At 37.8% G+C, this 25,733-nt stretch overlaps 1 protein-coding gene and 1 long non-coding RNA gene across 2 annotated transcripts in view; one reads left to right on the top strand and one right to left on the bottom strand.

Moving 5' to 3' along the window:
• The window catches only part of LOC136260015 (tyrosine-protein kinase receptor UFO-like), a 38,012-nt gene extending 20,249 nt beyond the window's left edge, over positions 1-17,763 (bottom strand). The window contains exons 1-9 of the mRNA XM_066053607.1: positions 17,633-17,763; positions 14,034-14,440; positions 8,176-8,217; positions 7,840-7,969; positions 4,667-4,746; positions 4,520-4,624; positions 4,380-4,460; positions 3,848-4,062; positions 3,678-3,787 (exon numbers count right to left, since the gene is read on the bottom strand). Of these exons, the coding sequence (XP_065909679.1) occupies positions 3,678-3,787; positions 3,848-4,062; positions 4,380-4,460; positions 4,520-4,624; positions 4,667-4,746; positions 7,840-7,969; positions 8,176-8,217; positions 14,034-14,440; positions 17,633-17,748 (1,286 nt within the window). The 5' untranslated portion in view covers positions 17,749-17,763. The remainder of the gene's footprint in view (positions 1-3,677; positions 3,788-3,847; positions 4,063-4,379; positions 4,461-4,519; positions 4,625-4,666; positions 4,747-7,839; positions 7,970-8,175; positions 8,218-14,033; positions 14,441-17,632) is intronic.
• LOC136260019 (uncharacterized) lies at positions 6,188-15,234 on the top strand. The gene is made up of 3 exons (XR_010703409.1): positions 6,188-6,427; positions 14,806-14,862; positions 14,915-15,234. It is a non-coding gene; the product is annotated as an uncharacterized lncRNA (long non-coding RNA).
• Positions 17,764-25,733: the final 7,970 nt, after the last annotated feature.

The following is a 25,733-nucleotide window of genomic DNA, read 5'->3' as shown; positions in this document are numbered from 1 at the left end:
TACAAACAATTCACCCTGTAGGGAGAGCAATTAGAAGAAGTCACCTTGTAGAGTGTTCAGTTACAAAGAAACCACCATGGAGATTTCTGTAATCAATATATGTGACCGGATTTGCGAAAAGGGGTCTTCCACACACATCCAATTCCATAAACGTTGGAGACCATAACTCAGTGTTCAAGTAACATACTAACCTGAAAATTTCACCATGTATGCAGCTATAGTGGTGCTCACCACTGTCCAAATATCAAGGCAATAGCTCTTTCCAATCTGAAGTTATCAATTGTCAAAGTTGGCAAATTGGATGTGTGTGGAAGACCCCTTTTCGCAAATGCGGTCAAATATGTATTATACAGTATATATAATTTGTACATTTACTGATAAAATATTTAAAGTACATCTACTTCATCTTTTCTTCTTCCTGTAGTAAAGAAAAAAAACATAGGTTAAAAAAGTCCCAAAGCTGGCCATAGGCCGGCTTTGGGGTATACAAATACAAAAAGAAATGAAATCTAATCCAAAACAGCCAAGCTGTAAAAAAAGTGTGCGGCCCTCAGAAAGGCTATGGTGAAAAAAGATGTGAAATCCAAGGTGGTGGCCAAGAAATGGCTGTGATGGTAGGTTAATGGTAAAAATTTTAATAATGACAATTCAGGTAAATTTTGTGAAGCAGCACAAAAATTCACCTGAATTGTCTTTATTTAAAATTTTTACCATTAACCTACCATCACAGCCATTTCTTGGCCACCACCTTGGATTTTACATCTTTTTTCACCATAGCCTTTCTGAGGGCCGCACACTTTTTTTACAGCTTGGCTGTTTTGGATTAGATATATATATATATGAGTTATGGACGTTTATTCACGTAAAAACAGATCAAACTTCTGTCACGGCTACAGGGTAAACCAAGCATAGAAATAACCTGAAAATTGGTGTGTAGATAGGCTGATCATCGTAGAAGTGCCTTTTGATAGTTTGAATAGCAATAGAGTTACAGCGACAAAGTTATAAAGCAAAAACTAAGCAAGTGTAAAATCGCGGGATCGAGATACTCTAATAGAGCAGTCACCACGGGGTAAAAAAGGTGTGCAAAAAATGTCGGGAAAAAAAACTTACCAGAGTTCGAACCAGGGACCTCCATACCATCCTTAACCACTGAACCACTGCTACCTTGACTGATCACCTCACTTAATTTCTGCTTTATAAATGAAATTTCTAGTTGAAATCTGCTTATAGTCAAACGTTTGTAATTTCATAGATCTACCAATAGAAGTTCTAGACTGTTCTAGAACATTCTATGTATGTTCTATTAGAAGTCCTCAAAAAACATGTGCACTCTATTAGAGTATTACAATAATATTATCAAATATTGAATTAAATCATGCAATGAAATACATTTATAAGTCTGTCTTCAATAATCATCATTGTATCTACATAGAAAAGAAGAAATGTGAGTAAAGACAAACCTCAAAGTCAGCCATAGGCTGGTTTTGGGGCCTTGTAAAGTACAATAAAGAGTGAAATCCACACAAAAACAGCCAAGCTGTGAAAAAATGGTGCGGCCTTAAAAAGCCTGGGTGAAAAAGTTGTGAAATCAAAGGTGGCGGCCAAGAAATGGCTGCAATGATGTTAATGCTAAAAATTTTAATAATGGCTGTGTGCATTGTTAAAATTTATTAGCATTAACATCATTGCAGCCATTTCTTGGCCGCCACCTTTGATTTCACAACTTTTTCACCCAGGCTTTTTAAGGCCGCACCATTTTTTCACAGCTTGGCTGTTTTTGTGTGGATATATATATACTAGTACATTAAAAACTATTAATTTAAAAATGAGTAGGGATCTGAGCAATAACAAGTAGTGAAACAAGAGATTTATGATAATATTACAGCAAAGCTCAGTGGGAAAATCCCTATATTGGCATGTTATAACAATCATTTTGTTCAATGCCAAAGTAGGGATGCTATGCTGTAATTCATCTCTAGTTTCACAACTTTTTATTGCTTGGATCCCTACTTCATTTTTAAATTTTTAAATTAATAATTTTTAATGTACTAGTTTGTTTGGTTTTTATTATGGCTGTGCCTAGAGTCACAGCAGTCACATGAATAAAAAACTTGTGCAAAAAATCTTTTTAAAAAATGAAAAAAATTTGACTAAAGTGAGGCTTGAACCTGGGACCTCCCATATCCTAGCCCAGTGCTTATAACTGCGATGCCAGCTACCCAACACCCTTAGTCTGTACTTTATATATGTCATTCATGAAGAAGCCAATATAAGAATACCTAGTAAAGAAGAAACCAAACCTGAACCCCTGATACTAACCCTAAGATTGTACTGGTCGTGTGCCCTAAAGTTGAATACTCAGGGCATACTACTACACTGTAAAAAAAAGATTTTTCATTTTAATGAAGAACTTGTTATCCCTGCTGCAAAAAAAAACAGCAAATACATCATTTGTTAAAATAACAATGAGGAATTTTAACATCATTTCTTGTTAAAGTAAAAAATTGTCATTACTCGTCACTTTTCATTAAAACATCTAGAATGTTAAAACAGTTCTGCTGAAACAACATATGCATTTTGGCATATTTGTCATTTTTTACAGTGTAGGCGTGTTCCCTAAAGTCAAATACTCAAGGCAAACTAGATGCATGCCAACCCTACCCTCAACAAAAACTTACCTTCATACAACTAGTGTGTTTGATACTTGAATTACTGGGTGACCGCACCATTACTTAGCAGCAAAATGTCCAGTCATGGTGCTGTGACTCTAGGCACAGTATTTTATTATAGCATACAGCTATACACATGTGACCGTTCTATTACAGTGACTGCTGTATTAGAGTATCTCGAGTCAGCCTTTCACCTACCAGGGGATGAGTCACTATTTCAGATTTTCATTGTGCTAGCATTATGAATAAAGCTAGGCCAATAATATCAAGGTGTGTCATTGCAATAGATTGTCAAGAGGTGTGGTCTCGGTGCTTAATCGTTATTAATAAACCAATAGTGCATTAGTAGGTGTGGTATTGAACCTATTGTGAAGTTGCAGGTATCTATTAAGCACAAGTGCTTAAATAAGTCTGCGGTGTCTAAATGTGGTGCTTAGGAAAGTGTTGATAGAGAAAACTAATGCCTTCATACAGTTTCATTGCATCTAGAAGAAGACAACCTGCCTGATTGAAGATAAAAGAAAGACAAGGCACAGACGGCACACACTCATTAGAACCCCAAAAGCAATATCCCACTGGTGAGTTTACCAGTTATTGTGGCATAAAATGGTGGTCGTGTGCTGCTTCGTTTGACCTCCAGCCTTGCAACTGTGGTCAGGCAAGCGGGCTGGCAGGCAGGCAGGCAGGCAGGCAGGCAGGCAGGCAGGCAAGCAGGCAGATGAAAATTTGAGTTTCGGTGATTTTTGTTAAATTCTATATCCTACTGCCTGTAGATGTTTTCTTATTTTTAATGTTGTATTTAATGTTAGATGCACTAATATTATTCCAAAAAGATAATTTTCACCGTGCAAGATGTTTCTAGGATGATTTTTAAAGGTACCGCTTGCATTTTTGGCAGTGCGCATCATTTTTGGGGGATCCCTACTTAAACAGTACTACCATACTGTTTGATATACATTTAGATGCTGTGTGCAGTTTCACAAAAATAATCACACACATACTTACATGCAATTTCTAGCAGCAAGGTCTCGATGAACAAATTGTTTTTCAGATAGGTACTCCATTCCTTTAGCTATGTCCAGACACATGTTAATAAGAACTCTTTCATTAATGCACTGTGAAATATTAATGAACAATAATATTTTAATGCTACAAAATTAATGCCACCCACATACATCACTAAATTGATCTATATTTGTAGGCTCTAGTCTGTTAAGCTTCAAAAAACTTCTCAGATCACCATTAGCCATAAAAGGAAGTATAATTTTAAACACATCGTCACCATCAGGGTCTACACACACTCCCAGTAATGGTAGAACATTGGGATGATTAAGTCGCTTCATAACAGTTGACTCTGCAACCAGGTCTCGTATTGCACCCAAATTGATGGCTACAAAGTTCAACAGTAGTGATATATTTCATACAAGATGGGTATAACATACAGTACATACCAAATATTGTCTAACTGCGTGACACACAAGTCCACTACAAGTACATTTGAAAGAACAAGAAAAGTAACAAGCAGCTGTAAAATGACATGTAAAGAGCTTGTAGGTGCTATAATCTCAGCATTAAACCTATTATATTTTCTTGAAGTTATGTTAAGTATTAATGTATCACAAAGTTTTGCTAGTGCTTAGCTGAAAATATAAATGCAAACCAATTGTAGTTCTTTGATTTTGGGGCTTAGCCACTGAACACACATACATGCAATGGTCTTTATAGCAACTATAACTGTCGATCCATCTGTTGTAGTCATATCCCCTTTATGAACAACTCCAAAAGCTCCTGCCACATGATGACAAAATACATTTGATAAGTGGCTAATCTAATATAAATGGTTATACCTTTTCCTAGGAAGTTTTGTTTTGCTATGTCATCTGTAGGAATTAGTACATCAGAAAACTTGGCTTTAACAGTTTGTAATACTTGGTGTACTTCACAATCTGTAACTGTATAATATAGTGACAACAGTTGGTAATGTATCTTCATACCATTGTCATGTTTTGCAAATAGAGGAGGAGAAGATGATACCACGTCTTGGTCAAATTTGGACATTTCACGTGTTGGGACCCTACGAATAGCAACAACAAATACATGAGTTACCAACTTACCATACCAAAAAACAACCAACATCAGGGGCGGATCCAGGGGGGGGGGGGGGGGGCTTTGGGGGCTGAAGCCCCCCCTTCACTTTTAGGCTTTACTTGATCAATATGCTGAGTATTATAATGAAATTTTATCTTAGCATAATTATATGATCACTAATAATACAAATACTCATAAAGCCACCTTATAAACATCTTTCCAAGGTATTATCAGTGGATTTATGCTAAAGTTTATGCAACAAGGACCCGGATCAGCATTGGAGGTGTACAAGATCGAGATACTCTAATAGAGCAGTCAGCTAACTACTCTAATAGAACATACACTGGAAGCATAGAGTTGGTTCTGTTATGGAATTTTTCCAAATCTGCCTGCACCTATACATACAATGAAGTGCATTGGTCTGTTTGAAGGGCTTCATTCATCTACTTGTGTAGTTAATATGTATGGCAATACTTAATTCAGGTACACAATTTCCATTGAAAATGCTCTCAGATTCAATCTTGTATTGTTCAAATTTCAAAAGTTTCCACTTTCAACATTATTATTCTAACATGCATCTATTCAGTGTTGTGCAATTGTGAGATGTACTTGGTTGTCTGTACCTACCCAAACTTTTCCATTGACAAAATGCTTCAGAGAGCCATACCTATAATCAAAAGGCAGTATATAAAATATCTACAGGCAGAAAATATTATGAATTTTATGTGGAAATGTCTCCAAATTGCAGTATTTTAGCATCTATTTTTCAAACATTTCCTGGGGGGGGGCATGCCCCCAGACCCCCCTAGTTCCAGCATGCTTTGCATGCTGGGAAGTGTGCTTTGCACACCTCTACCCAAGAGATTAATACCTTGAGTTAGCCCCCCCCCCCCCTTTTATAAATCCTAGATCCGCCCCTGAACATTAAATTACTCAAAAGATTTTCTGCAATTGCTACATGCATTTAGCAGTTAAATCATACTATACATCCCACTATACAGCAAACAAGGCTAGTTTTCTTTCTTACATAAAAGTGCATGTATTACTACTGTTTTATTGGAAAACCAAATGCTTAATTAGAGTGATCAACAACTACTGTCTCTTCATCTTGTATAATATCACAATCAATATGTTAAGGCTTGATTATTTAATTAGCAGTAGCTATATATACAAGACAGCTAAAAAATCAGTTAACATGTATGGTATTAAATTCACTGCTATGATAAAATAAATTCAACAATGGTCCACTACTTGTGATTAGAAAGAAAATGTCATGATTTCAAGTAGGAGGCCTAGGAACAGAGGCGTAGCTAAGGGGGGCAAGGGGGGGCATTTGCCCCCCCCCCCCCCCCATCACTAAATGATTTTTTTTTAAACCTTCGTCACAAGTTTAGCAGTATTAAACTGACACGCAAATGACTGTAAATTATGTACACTACTACGCGGTATCACCACTGCAGGGGTTGCTAGTGAATGCGCACACACAACATTCAACTCGCTCGTGAATCCATCAAACGAAAATATTAGAGACATACTTCTATATTTAGCTACTCGCGTGATAGAACATTTTTGAATCTAAAAAGAGTGACCCGCTTCTCCGCAGCAGGAGTCACAACTCACAAGTGACAAAGGAGACCAGATGACGCTACGAACCTGCTGCCTACGAGGTGATAAAGTGTTAGCTAAATAAATGTACCAAGTTTATTTTATCGAATCGATCACACTGGACCTTTGTACGTACGGCAGTGCAGTCTGTTTTTACTTTGTCAGTCAGTCAGGTGGATCAGTCAAGCTTACAAGTCCTGCTAGCAAGACAGGTGGGATTTCGTGCAATACATGGCATTTGAATTTCGCCGAGTGAAGTGAGTGAATACGTCATCCTGTCAGCAGTGTGCTAGGACTGCAGCACAGGCTGTAGCTAACGTAACAAGGGGGTGTCACTCAGGCTCTTGCTGTAGGTCGATCTGCGACCGCGGTCAAACTCTAAGTCAACGGTCAAGGCCACTAAATAGCTCTTACAGTGGGTCAAGGGTCAATACGATACGGAAGGTTCTAAACCCACAATCGAAAACTATACGTAGCTATTATCAAGTTTACGGGATTATACGTAACTCACAAGAAGTAAGGATTTCTAAGAAGATGTTTTAAAGCTCCAACAGGCATTTCGCCGTAATTATAATGATCTTTCTCTCCCAGCCGCTGGTAGCACGCACTAAGAAAATATTATACTAGGTTGCAAGCGCAGGTTCGTATAGGAAAATAGAGAAATAAGTGCAAGTCAAAAGTTCGACAAGAAACGCTCAAGTCACAGGTCAAAGACGATAAACGCTGCAAGTCAAGGGTCAAGGTGAAATTTTCCCCGGTCAAGACTTTGACCGCTGTCGCAGATCTACCTACAGCGTGAGCCGACGTGACACCCCCTTGCATAAAGTAACTTGTATTTGCACTAAAGTATTAGCTCTACCGGACTGGATGAATTTGTTGGAGTACAGTTGTGGCACGTGCGATGATGTTCGACGAATATAGCTACCTCGATTGGAAGCAGTCAGTACTGAAATAGTTACATAGCTAGTTATTTAAGCTGTAATAATACAACACCGTATGTTGGCTAGCCCCCATACGGTGCTAGCCAACATACGGTGTTGTATTATTACAGCTTAAATAATACGTGGCTAGCCAGAAGTGTGCAGCATATGAGAAACCATAACGTATACTACGTAGTATACGTTATGTAGTATACGTTAACGTATACTACGTGGCTAGCCAGAAGTGTGCAGCATATGAGAAACCATAACAACTGGGCAGGGGCGTCATTAGCCTTTTTTTGCAATCATGAATGATTTTGAGTGTTTCGTGGGGGCATGCCTGCCTCTCCATCACCTTCTGGCTAGCCACGCCCCTGCCTAGGAATCCCAAACCCCAGTTGTTATGGTTTCTCATATGCTGCACACTTCCAGAGGATCAATGGTCTGGAATATTTTCTGTATTTTGACTGAAAAATTAACCCCTCTGTATTAGCAGTACAAGGGACAAAATCTGCATATGGAAATACTATTAAAACTGCAGTATACGTTTATACCTAATTTTTTGTCTTCTTTTAATTTTTGTTCTTAACACTAATGCTAAAACAGCTCCTAGAATTACAATAATAACTCCTATTCCTCCAATAACAGCTCCAGCAATGACACCTCCTGATAGTTTTGTTGAACCTGAAACAATTGATATATCATAATAGGGAAAGTCTACGTAATAATTATAGTTGCTCTATATATTTTTTTCAATTAACATCTATAGAGTCAGCCTTGCACTACCATAAATAGAACCATCAATTTTTGTGAAGCATACATTCATCTTTGAACAGTATACAGACATGTGAGACCACATAGATACTTAAACATCTTAAGGTATCACTGACCTCTACTATCACTCATCAGTAGAACGATATCTGACACATTTGCTAAAGTAAAGAGAGAAATATTTGCTATATCAATGTCCATACATAACACAGGAATGAATTTAGAGGATATAGTTACATTTCTCTGCTTTCTTCACAATTAACAAATTAATTTAAGCACCACCATAAGTAAAATCACAACAAACAACTCATGTCAAATTATTTCTTAAGCTATATAATAAAATTTCACTCTACAAAATAATTATTCTGGTACATCACTCATCATATTTGCAAGTAAAGAAAGAGATGTCTATTCATAATTCAAAGGGCATGTTTTCCCTGCAATTATAATTCAACAAGAAAAAATAAACAAGTAGCTATATATGCATCACATAAAAATAAATTTTTCAGGGACATGGCTATTAGGTGATAACAGCAGTACTGAGTTATTGATGCAAGGGTCTGTTGAGAAATGTAAATATTAAATTAGTTTAAATTCAGCAGATTGCTATGCTTCATGTACAAATTAGTATGTTAATGTAATATTAATCTAATCCAAAACAGCCAAGCTGTAAAAAAAGTGTGCGGCCCTCAGAAAGGCTATGGTGAAAAAAGATGTGAAATCCAAGGTGGCGGCCAAGAAATGGCTGTGATGGTAGGTTAATGGTAAAAATTTTAATAATGACAATTCGGGTAAATTTTGTGAAGCGGCACAAAAATTCACCTGAATTGTCGTTATTAAAATTTTTACCATTAACCTACCATCACAGCCATTTCTTGGCCGCCACCTTGGATTTCACATCTTTTTTCACCATAGCCTTTCTGAGGGCCGCACACTTTTTTTACAGCTTGGCTGTTTTGGATTAGATTTCATTTCTTTTTGTATTTGTATACCCCAAAGCCGGCCTATGGCCAGCTTTGGGACTTTTTTAACCTATGTTTCTTTTCTTTACTACAGGAAGAAGTAAAGATGAAGTAGATATACTTTAAATATTTTATCAGTAAATGTACAAATTATATATATAATACATATGTGACCGGATTTGTAAAAAGGGGCCTTCCACACACATCCAATTTGCCAACTTTGACAATTGATAGCTTCAGATTGGAAAGAGCTATTGCCTTGAAATTTGGGCAGTGGTGATTTCTTTGCAGCTGAACTCTCCACATGATGGTTTCTTTGTAGCTGAACTCTCTACAAGGCAATTTCTTCTAGCTGATCTCTCTACAGGGAGATTTGTTTGTAGCTGAACTATCTACAAGGTAACTTCTTCTAGCTGATCTCTCTACAGGGTGATTTGTTCGTAGCTGAATTCTGTACAGGTGATTTGTTTGCAGCTGAGCTCTTTACAAAATGGTTTCTTTGTAGCTGAACTCTCTACAAAGTAACTTCTTCTAACTGATCTTTCTACAGGGTAATTTGTTTGTAGCTGAACTATCTACAATGTAATTTCTTCTAGCTGATCTCTCTACAGGGTGATTTGTTTGTAGCTGAATTCTGTACAGGTGATTTGTTTGCAGCTGAGCTCTTTACAGAATGGTTTCTTTGTAGCTGAACTCTCTACAAAGTAACTTCTTCTAACTGATCTTTCTACAGGGTGATTTGTTTGTAGCTGAACTATCTACAAGGTAATTTCTTCTAGCTGATCTCTCTACAGGGTGATTTGTTTGTAGCTGAATTCTGTACAGGTGATTTGTTTGCAGCTGAGCTCTTTACAGAATGGTTTCTTTGTAGCTGAACTCTCTAAAAGGTAACTTCTTCTAACTGATCTTTCTACAGGGCAATTTGTTTGTGGCAGAATTTTATACAGGGTGATTTCTTTGCAGCTGAACTCTCTACAAAGTAATTTCTTCTAGCTGATCTCTCTACAGGATGATTTGTTTGTAGCTGAATTCTGTACAGGTGATTTGTTTGCAGCTGAGCTCTTTACAAAATGGTTTCTTTGTAGCTGAACTCTCTACAAAGTAACTTCTTCTAACTGATCTCTCTACAGGGAGATTTGTTTGTAGCTGAACTATCTACAAGGTAACTTCTTCTAGCTGATCTCTCTACAGGGTGATTTGTTCGTAGCTGAATTCTGTACAGGTGATTTGTTTGCAGCTGAGCTCTTTACAAAATGGTTTCTTTGTAGCTGAACTCTCTACAAAGTAACTTCTTCTAACTGATCTTTCTACAGGGTGATTTGTTTGTAGCTGAACTATCTACAATGTAATTTCTTCTAGCTGATCTCTCTACAGGGTGATTTGTTTGTAGCTGAATTCTGTACAGGTGATTTGTTTGCAGCTGAGCTCTTTACAGAATGGTTTCTTTGTAGCTGAACTCTCTACAAAGTAACTTCTTCTAACTGATCTTTCTACAGGGTGATTTGTTTGTAGCTGAACTATCTACAAGGTAATTTCTTCTAGCTGATCTCTCTACAGGGTGATTTGTTTGTAGCTGAATTCTGTACAGGTGATTTGTTTGCAGCTGAGCTCTTTACAGAATGGTTTCTTTGTAGCTGAACTCTCTAAAAGGTAACTTCTTCTAACTGATCTTTCTACAGGGCAATTTGTTTGTGGCAGAATTTTCTACAGGGTGATTTCTTTGCAGCTGAACTCTCTACATGGTGGTTTCTTTGTAGCTGAACTCTCTACAAAGTAATTTCTTCTAGCTGATCTCTCTACAGGGTGATTTGTTTGTAGCTGAATTCTGTACAGGTGATTTGTTTGCAGCTGAGGTCTTTACAGAATAGTTTCTTTGTAGCTGAACTCTCTACAAGGTAACTTTTCTAGCTGATGTCTCTACAAGGTGGCTAGTTTGTAGCTGAACTCTCTACATGGTGGTTTCTTTGTAACTGAACTTTCTACAAGGTGACTTCTTCTAGCTGATTTTTCAATAGGGTGATTTGTTTGTAGCTTCACTCTCTACAAGGTAACTTCTTCTAGCTGATCTCTCTACAGGGAGATTTGTTTGTAGCTGAACTCTCTACAGGTGATTTGTTTGAAGCTGCACTTTCTAAATGATGGTTTCTTTGTAGCTGAACTCTCTACAAGTTAACTTCTTCTAGCTGATCTCTCTACAGGGTGATTTGTTTGTAGCTGAATTCTGTACAGGTGATTTGTTTGCAGCTGAGCTCTTTACAGAATGGTTTCTTTGTAGCTGAACTCTCTAAAAGGTAACTTCTTCTAACTGATCTTTCTACAGGGCAATTTGTTTGTGGCAGAATTTTCTACAGGGTGATTTCTTTGCAGCTGAACTCTCTACATGGTGGTTTCTTTGTAGCTGAACTCTCTACAAAGTAACTTCTTCTAGCTGATCTCTCTACAGGGTGATTTGTTTGTAGCTGAACGATCTACAAGGTAACTTCTTCTAGCTGATCTCTCTACAGGGTGGTTTCTTTGTAGCTGAACTCTCTAAAAGGTAACTTCATCTAACTGATCTTTCTACAGGGCAGTTTGTTTGTGGCTGTATTTTCTACAGGGTGATTTGTTTGCAGCTGAACTCTCTACATGGTGGTTTCTTTGTAGCTGAACTCTCTACAAAGTAATTTCTTCTAGTTGATCTCTCTACAGGGTGATTTGTTTGTAGCTGAATTCTGTACAGGTGATTTGTTTGCAGCTGAGCTCTTTACAGAATGGTTTCTATGTATCTGAACTTTTTACAAGGTAACTTCTTCTAGCTGATGTCTCTACAGGGTCACTAGTTTGTAAATGAATTCTCTACATGGTGGTTTCTTTGTAACTGAACTCTCTACGAGGTAACTTCTTCTAGCTGATCTTTCTATAGGGTGACTTGTTTGTAAACGAATTCTCTACATGGTGGTTTCTTTGTATCTGAACTCTCTACATTGTGGTTTCTTTGTAGCTGAACTCTACAAGGTGATTTCTTCTAGCTGAATTATCTCTTTCTATAGTTGCATGAATTCCCTACAAGGTAACTTCTTCTAGCTGATCTCTCTACAGGGTGAATTGTTTGTGGCTGATCTCTCTACAGGTTGGCTTGTTTGTAGCTGATCTCTATACAGGTTACTTGTTTCTAGCTGATCTCTTGAATTCTCTTCGGGTGACTGCTCTATTAGGATGACTGCTCTATTAGGATGACTGCTCTATTAGAGTATCTCGATCTCGCACTTGCTACACTAAGTTGGATTTCGTGTTATAACTCCGTGGTTTTAAGTCTGATTCTTCTACACCATTGAAGAGCCTTTCTAAGATGATAACTCCATCTGTACAGCGATTTTCAAAGCATTACCCCAAGCGGTTTACCTGGTAGGCGTGGCAAGCAGTCGTTTTTTATTAGCTAATCTCGATTGCGTAATTGTTACACACTGTTGGTTTTTTCGTTGTATCTTCCTGGTTTTTAGCTCGATTTCTTTCAAACCACAAAAGGTTTGAGGTTCAATAGTTAACCTATTCACCCACCGATTGTCAGCTTCTTCCCATACGCGGTTTACCCTGTAGGCGTGACAACATATTGGTGTTAATTTTCGTGAATAATCGCTCATAACTCTTTGCCTGTTTATCGTATTCCAGCCAAAGTTGGTACCGAGATGTGCCTTTATATCCCCCTTCTGTGTGCCAAATTTCAAGGCAATCGGATATGGCGTGCGAGTTTTATAGCAGTTTTTGTAAGTGTGCGACAAGAAAAAGAAAAATAAGAAGAAAAAAACGAAGAAACTGAGCCAATTTTTGAAGTCGCATATCTCGGAAACGCGCGAAGCGATTTCGCTCAAATTTGGAATGTGGAGTGCTGCAGTTGGGGGGCATATCCACAGCAAAAATCGTCTTGTTTCATCAAGGAAGCACAGAGCTACGGAGGTGCGAAAATTGCGTTTTCTTTCTTCCTGTCAATATACTCACGGGTGTTACGCGCCGGCTTCTTGGGCCGCACGACACACTACCGTGTGTCTTGATATTAATTACATTTGTCTCCAGCCGGACGTGCACTGACACATCAAAAATCCAAACTACTATTATAAGCTCACTGTGCTTACAATGTTCAGTGTCAGGCCTTTAAGCATTGTTTTCTTAAATCTTAAAAGAAATGTTATACACAATAGAGTTCCTTCTCATTTTAAATGAACACTCTATTAGAGTTTACTTGACTGCTCTATTAGAATATATCAATTCTTCAAACAACAACTTTCTTCTAACACGTCTCCTCTCTAGATCCTTCCTCAAAAATTACTGTAAGTTTCATATTACTATATATCTTTTATGTGCTGTACTGCATGACAATATTACTCACTACTTAACTAAATGATGTGTTAAGTTGCTGGCAGTAATTTCCACAGTGTGCACCGTAGCTTGTAGCAGTTCATTTTTTTCTGGCAAAAATGCTGATTAGTAATACCTCTTTAAGGCATGCATGGTAGGAGAATATAAAATACAAACTTTTATGATGGGGCAACATCAGGGTAGGTAAAACAGTGGACCCAGGGACCAAGGACCCAGTACTGGGGACCCATGTGGACTCTACTTTTTCTTACTTCATGATGCTTATTCTTTGCCTAACTCTGCAGATTATAATCGCATGGGTAGACCATTTTCTGTTACAGGTAAATGCTATAAATATCATCAGAATTCAGAAAAAAGTTGGGTCCTTATGGGTCCCCACAACCATTGAAAAGTACAGTAGCTGCTGTGATAATCAGTAAAATTTTCAAGACACTGTTGAGCATTGCTTCATATTGGTCCTTATTAAGGATCTATATATGTACTTTTCTACCTGCTACAATTTTGACCTACTATATACCATGACCTTCCACACTGTAAATATACCACAGCGCAAAACTACACTATGTGGCAACTTATATTACAATTACTCATCCTGTGAATAGCACTAGAGTTCTCTAAAGAGACTGCAAGTACTATATAGTAAATGGTGTGAATTTACTTACTGCAAGTGCTGTTTGAAAATTTGATCTGGGGTGGTATATCGGGATAGTATGTCACTGGATTGCTGCAGTTGTAGTTTTCAATAAATGGGCCTATGAAAGGAATTATTTGAAATGTTGGTAGATCTGCAATTCCGCGGCATTCTTCAAATAGTTCATCAATTTCTGGACACTTCCCAGAGCACACTGGAAGAGCTTCTGAATGGTTAAAATCACATGGTGGAAAATTATAGAAGCAGAAGAGTATTCTTAAGAATAGAGTACATTTCTCACTCTGCTGCAGTGCATTAACAAGTATCTGGAGATCCCTTATACCATCTGCAATGAATACCAGATCACGTAGAATGTAATATTCTGTTGATAACACATCATTGCACCCATTTTCATCATCAACTGGAATTTTTTCACATCTGGAAATAATAAGAAACTATAGTAAGAATTTTACATTTGTTCGCTATTTAACTATGATCCATTAATATTACAATACGATTAGGAAAAATCAGACAATGATTATAAAGAATCATGCAATCACCTCAGTTGAACTGTATAATCATATAGATATATAGCTACATCAATAACCTAACATGCATTCACACATATCCAAATGCACATACATTAGTGCTGAATCTTTACAGTATTAACTAAATACTGCATGCTCATTAGTGCAGTGATAGTAATTGGTTTCAATTTAAGTTTCAGTACATTAAAACAACACAGTACTATACCATATGTGTAACACCTAACTGGTATCAGATAATACAACTATGTCTGTTAGGGTCACCTACATGTTTATATCCTGTTTTCTACCAAGATGTACAAAGCACAGGAATATGTAAGGCTTTACACATGCCTATGGTGCATTCACGTATACATCAAAATTGTAGGTGCTCTGATTTTATACAGTAGAAGACAATTTTGCAATAAAATGTGCTTGATAAGATGTTATGAAACAAGATATCGATATCATGATGATGATGCAGAAAAGTTTTGTGTGGACTGTGATGTCTCATTTCTGAGGTTTATGATGATATGAAACACATTAATCTTAGCGATGAACTATTAATTATATTCATATACATTAGATCATAAGAGTGACTAGTATTTACTTTCAACACATGCAAGGTGGCTATATAGTCTCCCTAGTCCTTGATGACAATCATGTAAGGATGGCACAGTGCAAAAAGTTTGTTTTAAAAATATCATTACTGAGAATTCCCTAAGATGATAAATTTTAGTTCTTGTGCTTATACCTTCTTTCCCTAATCAATGCATGGTTTGATTAAGCACCAAGTTCTTAGCAGCCTATGATGTACCCGTATTGACCAGAAAAGCATTTGCATTAGCACAATAGTGATCATTTTTTTTTTAAATTTAGGATTGTGTAGCAGTGTCACGTGTTTACTGCTTTACAATGTTGTTTGACAATGGAAACCTTGTGAGTGAGTGGGCTTTCTGCATCAACTCATTCTTGACCACAACAAACAGTCCCTGTAGTGTAGGTATAGACATTATACATAGTGTGCGAATTAAGTCATGTATACTATCCCACTAGAAACTTGTATAGCAGGATTACATTCAAACTTTGAATACAGAAAAGTCGCTTTGGCGTTAGACAACTTTAATCTAGTCAAGTGTCTAAGGATTTACAAAATATGAGATCCAGGTGTCCTTCTGCATTATCGTCTACTTAAACAACTTATAGACATAACTTCTAAAAGATGCTGATATTTTACAAGGTTGCTCAGGAAGATGGCAAACAGATGAGAAGTATCCCACCATATTTAACCCTTATTGGGTAGTTGTGGCTAACAAGTGGAGTTTGTGTAGTGACAATTATAAAGCTATGCCTTCATTTTGGAAAACAACAATCCATTTATGGTTGGTGTTAGTAAATGCATGATAGTCGGCCCATATAGGAGTTTCTGTACTGTCAAGTTGTGATAGTGTGTGATACATGTTACTGATGATCTGCATATTGACATTGGCAAATCCCATGTACGAGTTTACTGAGTGCCGGTTTAGGAGGATAAAACTTTAGGACACAATAGTGTGTATTTAATTGCCGTTTTGAAGAGCCACCATAACCAATCTACATTAAGGCGTATGTCATACTGAAACATGTACAATTAAATTCAATCAACATGTGCTATATTTGCCATATTGTACAAGCTTTACGAATACCTATATCTGATGTGAAAATATAACTGAATCAACAATAAGATTTGGTATTGCAGCAATGGAAATATTTATCTTCAGCCAGAAGCCTTCTAGCTATTAATTCTACAAACATATAGCATTGGTTTCTGACCCCCTGTATTCACAGGCTTCAAGCCTAGTATCATTCACAGAATTGGTCACGGTGAGGCTTCAGACTTCATCAAAAGTTGTGTATTCCAGCTACATTCACATCCTACTGTCTCCTAGTACCACTCAAATCATTAACTTATCCCTAGTGGGATTATAAACAGCTATAATTTACTGTTAAAAGATTATTAAGCATGTTTCATCATTCGTGAAATTTCCTCCAATATTTAACTAAACCATTAACACACACCAGAGCCTGGCTTCAACAAGACAGCATTTTAAAGTACAAAAGCGCTGGACTCCTTAGTATCAAACAGTATATTAACTAAGCGCACATAACATTACCTTTGTATTGTCTATAAATACTGTAAATGACAAAAGTTTGGAGTGACTAAAGTTTGGCGAATTTGGCGAATCGAGGAAATTCGTACTTACCAATCAGCTATTCAGTATATAGTTCCATATTAGTAAATTCGCCAAACTTGTCCACCAACCTGCTTCACATGCTGATTCGCCAAACCAGGAGCTTATGAGCCACTGAAGGCAGCTCCTGGCTAAACTTAAGTCTCGCCAAACTTTCGTTGTTTACGGTAAACAAATATATTTTGATTTTCCCAATGAAACACATGCACCATAATGCTCTTATGAAGCTTCAAATTTCATGAGCTGACTACACTAGTCGTCAATGAAATAAGAATGAAACAACGCTATGTAAAAAAACATGAGTCGATGAACAATGTAGAGAATTCAAAACTCCATAATTTGCAGGGTTTTCATGGTATGATTTAACCATCTCATCAGATTTGTGGAAACTGCTAAAATTATTGGGTATTACCCCATAAACTTTAAAGTTTTCATGCACTATGACATCTTCACAAAAAATGTCAGTGACATAGTGTTAATGGGATACACAAATCATTATAGTTTTATACATTACTGGTGTACACAAAGCCTACTGTATGTCAAGCCCGGCCATGTGGTCTTCCTCACCTTTGATATAGTTAGTTCATGATATTAGCAAAACACTGGTTTTTTAACGAAAGCACATTCAGCTAGCTAAATTATAATTAGATATAGCTGGCTCTGTTCCCTGGCCTTGATTTCAAGTCCATGCCGATTAGGAGTCAGTAGACTCGAGCTACGTGGCATACCCAATTACACTACGCAGACTATACTGTAACTATATACTACTGGAGAACAACAAGATATGGGCACTCTCAAAGGCCTGCGGCCTAGCTTGACAGTCTTGTACTGCCAAGCAATTTGTGTCCATTAATAATAATAATAATACGGCTCACTTCTGGCTGCTCTCTTGTGGCGTGCTACAATCAAACTGTGTAGAACAAAACAGTAAAATCAGTAACCACGGTGAGTGAACTACGTGGATATAGCTGGTGCTGCTGGTCACGGTCATTTTACTTGGTCGTTCCAAGTGGTGATCAGTGAACTTCGATTCACCTTCGTGCACTTTATATCGCTAGGTTGAGTGTAACTGATCACGGGAAAGTCCCTTGATAGCTACGTATCATGCGCACAATCAGCTGTGGCTGGTGATTCGAGTTGTGGATCGATCCATATGTTCCTTGTGATGGTAGACAATGGCGGATCCAGGATGGGGCATTTGGGGCAAATTCCCCCCTTCAAGAAATTGCATACAAGATCGAGATACTCTAATAGAGCAGTCAATTACTCTAATAAAGCAGTCACAATGTTCATGAGGCAGTGTAGCTTACCTATGAAGCTATAAATAGGATTTTATTTTACATAACAGACGTGATATAGTTGGTAAGGATAACTAGCTATTATTGTCGTGACCTTTTTTTTTTTTTTTTTTTGGGTCTTCAACTGGTTTTCAGCAAGTTTTTTTGGTCTTCAACCGTTTTTCAGAAGGTGCCCCCCCTCTTTCCAAACTCTGGATCCGCCCCTGGTAGAGTCAGATGTAAGCACTGACGGTATATTAGCTATAGAGTATCAAGACACACGGTAGTGTGTCGTGCGGCCCAAGAAGTCGGCGCGCCATACCGTGAATATATTTACAGGAAGAAAGAAAACGCAATTTTCACACCTATGTAGCTCTGTGATTCCTTATCCGATTGGAACCAAATTTGCTAGAGACGTGCCGCCCAGTTAGGGGAGTATACATACCAAGTTTGAAGAAAATCACTCCTGCCATTTCCGAGATACGAGCGAACAAAATTTCGTTTTAATTTATTCGTTTTTTTCTTCTTTTTCATCTTCTTCATTTCGCAAACTTCGCAAAATTCGCCATAAAACACGAATGCGTGCTAGGATTGGGCTAAAATTTGGCACACTTAAAGGGCTCATTAAGGCGGATCTCCGTACCAACTTTGGTACGAATCCGATGAACATTCACGGAGTTATGACCGATTATTTGCGTAAAATAAGGTCGAAGGGCTGTCACGCCTACAGGGTAAACCTCTTGGAGGAATCAGTTGAAAATTGATATGTAGATGGAGCAACCATCGTAGGAGTGTCTTTTTGTAGTATGAAAGGAATCGGGATACAAAACCCAACCTGTGTCGAAATACTCTAATAGAACAGTCACCCTAATAAAGCATTCAGCTGCATTTATAATTTACTCAGTTATATTACGTTGCAAGTTATTCTGTAGGGAATTCAGCTACAAACAAGTCACCCTGTAGTCAGATCAGCTAGAAGAAGGTACCTAATAGAGAGTTCAGCTACAAAGAAGGCAACATCATGTAGATATTTCAGCTCAAATAAATCACCCTGTAGAGAATTCAGCTACAAACAAATTGCCCTGTAGAGAGATCAGCTAGAAGAAGTTACCTTGTAGAGAGTTCAGTTACAAAGAAACAATCATGCAAAGAGTTTAGCTGCAAACAAATCACCCAGTAGAAAGTTCCGCTATGAACAGATCACACTGTAGAGAGTTCAGTTAGAAACAAGTCATCCTGTAGAGAGATCAGCTAGAAGAAGTTACCTTGTAGAGAGTTCAGTTACTAAGAAACAATCATGCAAAGAGTTTAGCTGCAAACAAATCACCCAGTTGAAAGTTCCGCTATGAACAGATCACACTGTAGAGAGTTCAGTTAGAAACAAGTCATCCTGTAGAGAGATCAGCTAGAAGAAGTTACCTTGTAGAGAGTTCAGTTACTAAGAAACAATCATGCAAAGAGTTTAGAATCACCCAGTAGAAAGTTCTGCTATGAATAGATCACACTGTAGAGAGTTCAGTTAGAAACAAGTCATCCTGTAGAGAGATCAGCTAGAAGAAGTCACTTTGTAGAGAGTTCAGCTACAAAGAAACCACCATGTAAGAGAGTTCAGCTGCAAACAAATCACCTGTAGAGAGTTCAGCTAGTAACAAGTCATCCTGTACAGAGATCAGCTACAAACAAGTCACCCTGTAGAGAGTTCAGCTAGAAGATGTTACATTGTAGAGAGTTCAGCTACAAAGAAACTACCATGTAGAGAGTTCAGCTGCAATGCAGCTGAACTCTCTACATGGTAGTTTCTGCAGCTGAACTCTCTACATGGTAGTTTCTGCAGCTGAACTCTCTACATGGTAGTTTCTTTGTAGCTGAACTCCATGTAGAGAGTTCAGCTGCAATGCAGCTGAACTCTCTACATGGTAGTTTCTTTGTAGCTGAACTCTCTACAATGTAACTTCTTCTAACTGAACTCTCTACAGGATGACTTGTTTCTAGCTGATCTCTGTACAGGATGACTTGTTACTAGCTGAACTCTCTACAGGTGATTTGTTTGCAACTGAACTCTCTTACATGGTGGTTTCTTTGTAGCTGAACTCTCTACAAGGTAATTTCTTCTAGCTGATCTTTCTACAGGGTGATTTGTTTGTAGCTGAATTCTCTACCATGCGATTTGTTTAAATTGTAGAGAGTTCAGCTACAAAGAAACTACCATGTAGAGAGTTCAGCTGCAAACAAATTGCCCTGTAGAGAATTCAGCTACAAACAAATCACCCTGTAGAAAGATCAGCTAGAAGCAATTACCTTGTAGAGAGTTCAGCTACAAATAAATCACCCTGTAGAGGGTTCAGCTACAAACAAGTCACCCTGTAGAGAGTTCAGCTAGAAGATGTTACATTGTAGAGAGTTCAGCTACAAAGAAACTACCATGTAGAGAGTTCAGCTGCAAACAAATTGCCCTGTAGAGAATTCAGCTACAAACAAATCACCCTGTAGAAAGATCAGCTAGAAGAAGTTACCTTGTAGAGAATTCAGCTACAAACAAATCACCCTGTAGAAAGATCAGCTAGAAGAAATTACCTTGTAGAGAGTTCAGCTACAAACAAATCACCCTGTAGAGGGTTCAGCTACAAATAAGTCACCCTGTAGAGTGTTCAGCTAGAAGATGTTACATTGTAGAGAGTTCAGCTACAAAAAAACCACCCTGTAGAGAGTTCAGCTACAAACAAGTCACCCTGTAGAGAGTTCAGCTAGAAGAAGTTACTTTGTAGAGAGTTCAGCTACAAAGAAACTACCATGTAGAGAATTCAGCTGCAAACAAATTGCCCTGTAGAGAATTCAGCTACAAAGAAACTACCATGTAGAGAGTTCAGCTGCAAACAAATTGCCCTGTAGAGAATTCAGCTACAAACAAATCACCCTGTAGAAATATCAGCTAGAAGAAGTTACCTTGTAGAGAATTCAGCTACAAACAAATCACCCTGTAGAAAAATCAGCTAGAAGAAGTCACCTTGTAGAGAGTTCAGCTACAAACAAATCACCCTGTAGAGAGTTCAGTTACAAAGAACCTACCATGTAAAGAGTTCAGCTACAAACAAATCACCCTGTAGAGCGTTCAGCTATGAACAGATCACCCTGTAGAGAGTTCAGCTACAAACAAATCCCCCTGTAGAGAGTTCAGCTACAAAGAAACCACCATGTAGAGAGTTCAGCTGCAACAAATCACCCTGTAGAGAGTTCAGCTACGAACAGATCACCCTGTAGAGAGTTCAGCTACAAACAAATCACCCTGTAGAGAGTTCAGTTACAAAGAAACCACCATGTAGAGAGTTCAGCTGCAAACAAATCACCCTGTAGAGAGATCAGCTAGAAGAAATCACCTTGTAGATAGTTCCGCTACAAAGAAACCATCATGTAGAGAGTTCAGCTGCAAAAAAAAATCAATCACTCTGTAGAGAGTTCAGCTAGAAGAAGTCACCTTGTAGAGAGTTCAGCTGCAAATAAATCACCCTGTAGAGAATTCAGCTACAGACAAATTACCCTGTAGAAAGATCAGCTAGAAGTAGTTACCTTGTAGAGAGTTCAGTTACAAAGAAACCACCATGTAGAGAGTTCAGCTGCAAACAAATCACCTGTAGAGAGTTCAGCTAGAAACAAGTCACCCTGTAGAGAGATCAGCTAGAAACAAGTCATCCTGTAGAGAGTTCAGCTAGAAGAAGTCACATTGTAGAGAGTTCAGCTACAAAGAAACTACCATGTAGAGAGTTCAGCTGCAAACAAATCACCATGTAGAGAACTCAGTTACAAACAAACATGCCCTGTAAAAAGATCAGCTAGAAAAAGTTACCTTGTACAGAGTTCGGCTACAAAGAGACCACCATGTAGAGAGTTCAGCTGCAAACAAATCACCCAGTAGTAGAAGAAGTCACCTTGTAGAGAGTTCAGCTATAAAGAAACCACCATGTAGAGAGTTCAGCTGCAAACAAATCACTTTTAGAGAGTTCAGCTAGAAACAAGTCACCCTGTAGAGAGATCAGCTAGAAACAAGTCACCCTGTAGAGAGTTCAGCTAGAAGAAGTCACATTGTAGAGAGTTCCGCTACAAAGAAACTACCATGTAGAGAGTTCAGCTGTAAACAAATAACCCTGTTGAGAACTCAGCTACAAACAAATATGCCCTGTAAAAAGATCAGTTACTTTGTAAAGAGGTCAGCTACCAAGAAACCACCATGTAGAAAGTTCAGCTGCAAACAAATCACCCAGTAGGAAGTTCAGCTATGAACAGATCACCCTGTAGAGAGTTCAGTTAGAAACGAGTCATCCTGTAGAGAGATCAGCTAGAAGTATCACCTTGTAGAGAATTCAGCTACAAACAAATCACCTGTAGAGAGTTCAGCTGCAAACAAATTCCCTGTAGAGAGTTCAGCTAGAAACAAGTCACCCTGTAGAGAGTTCAGCTAGAAGAAGTCACATTGTAGAGAATTCAGTTACAAAGAAACCACCATGTAGAGAGTTAATTTAGCTGCAAAAAAATCAATCACTCTGTAGAAAGTTCAGCTAGAAGAAGTCACCTTGCATAGAGTTCAGCTGCAAATAAATCACCCTGTAGAGAATTCAGCTACAAACAAATCACCCTGTAGAAAGATCAGCTAGAAGAAGCTATACCTTGTAGAGAGTTCAGCTACAAAGAAACCACCATGTAGGGAGTTCAGCTACAAAAAAAAAATCAATCACTCTGTAGAGAGTTCAGCTAGAAGAAGTCACCTTGTAGAGAGTTCAGCTGCAAATAAATCACCCTGTAGAGAATTCAGCTACAAACAAATCGCCCTGTAGAAAGATCAGCTAGAAGAAGTTACCTTGTAGACAATTCAGCTACAAAGAAACCACCATGTAGAGAGTTCAGTTGCAAACAAGTCACCCTGTAGAGAGTTCAGCTGCAAAAATGTCAATCACTCTGTAGAGAGTTCAGCTAGAAGAAGTCACCTTGTAGAGAATTCAGCTGCAAACAAATCATCCTGTAGAGAGTTCAGCTATGAAAAGATCACCATGTAGAGAGTTCAGCTAGAAGAAGTCACCTTTTAGAGAGTTCAGCTACAAAGCAACCACCATGTAGAGAGTTCAGCTGCAAACAAATCACCCTGTAGAGAATTCAACTACAAACAGATAACCCTGCAGAGAGTTCAGCTAGAGTCAAGTCACCCTGTAGAGAGAATCCTGTAAAGAGTTCATCTACGTAGAAGCAAATCACCCTGTAGAGAGTTCAGCTACATTTCAAGTCACCTAGTAGAGAGATCGGCTGCAAATTATCCTGTGGGGATTAATTGACATGTAATAAATATATGCATTATATATATATAATTTGTACATTTACCGATAAAATCAGAATGAGTTAAAGTATTTATAAAATCTGCTTCATCTTTTTATTTTTCCTGTGGTAAGGAAAAAAATATAGGTTAAGAAGCCCCAAAGCTGGCCTTGGGGTATACAAATACAAAAAGAAGTGAAATCTAATCAAAAACAGCCAAGCTGTAAAAAAAGGAGTGCGCCCTTGAAAAGGCTATCGTGAAAAAAATGTGAAATCCAAGGTGGCAGTTAAGAAATGGCTGTGATGGTAGGTTAATGGTAAAAATTTTAATAACGAGTCGGACAATTCAGGTGAATTTTGTGCCAATTGACCAAGCGGCACCAAATTCACCTGAATTGTCGTTATTAAAATTTTTACCATTAACCTACCATCACAGCCATTTCTTGGCCGCCACCTTGGATTTCGCATCTTTTTTCACCATAGCCTTTTCAAGGGCCGCACTCCTTTTTTTACAGCTTGGCTGTTTTTGATTAGATTATATGATCACTAATAATACAAATACTCATAAAACCACCTTATAAACATCTTTCCAAGGCATTATCAGTGGATTTATGTTAAAGTTTATGCAACAAGGACCCGGATCAGCATTGGAGGTGTACAAGATTGAGTTACTCTAATAGAGCAGTCAGCTAACTACTCTAATAAAACATTCATTGGAAACATGTAGTTGGTTCTGTTATGGAATTTTTCCACATATGCCTATGCCTATACATACAATGAAGTGCATTGGTCTGTTTAAAGGGCTTCATTCATCTACTTGTGTAGTTAATATGTATGGCAATACTTAATTCAGGTACACAATTTTCATTGAAAATGCTCTCAGATTAATCTTGAAATTTCAAAATTTTCCACTTTAAACATTATTATTCTAACATGCACCTATTCAGTGTTGTGCAATTGTGAGAGGGCACATCATGTGCTTGGTTGTCTGTACCTACCCAAACTTTTCCATTAGCAAAATGCTTCAGAGAGCCATACCTATAATCTAAAGGCAGTATATAAAATATCTACATGCAGAAAATATATGTGGAAATGTCTCCAAATTGTAGTATTTTAGCATCTATTTTTCAAAATTTTCCTGGGGGGGGGCATGCTCCTAGACCCCCCTAGTTTCAGCATGCTTCACATACTGGGAGAACCTTGAGTTAGCCCCCCCCCCTTTATAAACCCTAGATCCGCCCCTAGTGACTCAGGAGAAATAGTAGATCATTAGTACGTAAGATCTGCAATGCTACTCAGCATATGACATCAGTGATCGTTAGTGAGGTGTGCTGTGTGATGACTCCCTCAACTGGCGATATGCAGACTAGGTCTATAATCATTTTAGAGAACCTCTCCAGAGGTCTCTTTGTGGTTTTAAACACACCAGCTGTATGAAGGCAATTTTACTGTCGGTTCAATAATTGCTGGGTAGCTATGTTATTAAACCAACTTTGATTCAGTAACTTAAAAAAAAAAAGTTTATTAAATAATGTGCAGCCTCAGTTTGAGGATAAATGTACATTCATTACATTACGTACATTACACTTATAGTAACTAAGCTACGTATGTATTACTTAATTAAAGAGTTAACATTGTTACTATGATGTTAATTTGCTGAGAAAATGAATGATTTCAACTGCTGTTTGAAGATAGTTGTTGGATAAGTTCTTGAGGTAGTGAGTTCCATAGCCTGATTGATCTTGGAAAAAAGGAATTGCTGTATTGGGTTATTTGAGCATAGATGTGACGGAATCTTTGATTGTGACTTCTGGTGGATGAGTTAACAGGAAAAAGGTCAGTAGGATGAGGGTTTCGATCAAGTTATTAACAAACCACTGCCTATTAATAACTTTAGGGTGAATTTACCGAGGGTAGGCTGATTGAAATTTTCAGATCACCTCTCAAATTATTTGAATTTTGCTTGAAATTTTATGCATTTTGAAAGACGATCAAAAAAATGTAGTGGAATTTTACGAAAATGAATTTACAGATTTATTCTTTTGGAATTACTGAATTTTAATATGTCTTGATAGATGAATTGGACACTATCTTAGATGGTTCGTAGACAATTTTGGCTCAGTCGTTGCCTACTCCACGGAATTCAATATACCCAGACTCCATTAACAATTTTTTGGCATGTGATTGTGCTGATTGAAATACTCAAGTATTTGTTTGATCTTGTTTGTTTATGCGTGTTGTACTATAATTATGTATCCTTTTTTATTTTATTTTTATAGCTTCCTTGCATACTGTGCTTTTGCATGTCAGTATAGTCACATGTGTCCAAGGCATTTATAATTGTATGTGTTTTTGAACATTTTATTCTCTATATAGGATGTGTTTGGCTGATTCTCCTACT

This window comes from Dysidea avara, chromosome 7, assembly GCF_963678975.1.
Source record: "Dysidea avara chromosome 7, odDysAvar1.4, whole genome shotgun sequence".
NCBI lineage: Eukaryota > Metazoa > Porifera > Demospongiae > Dictyoceratida > Dysideidae > Dysidea > Dysidea avara.
Note: the sequence above shows the minus strand (reverse complement) of the source record. Positions and strands in the feature narration are given on the sequence as shown.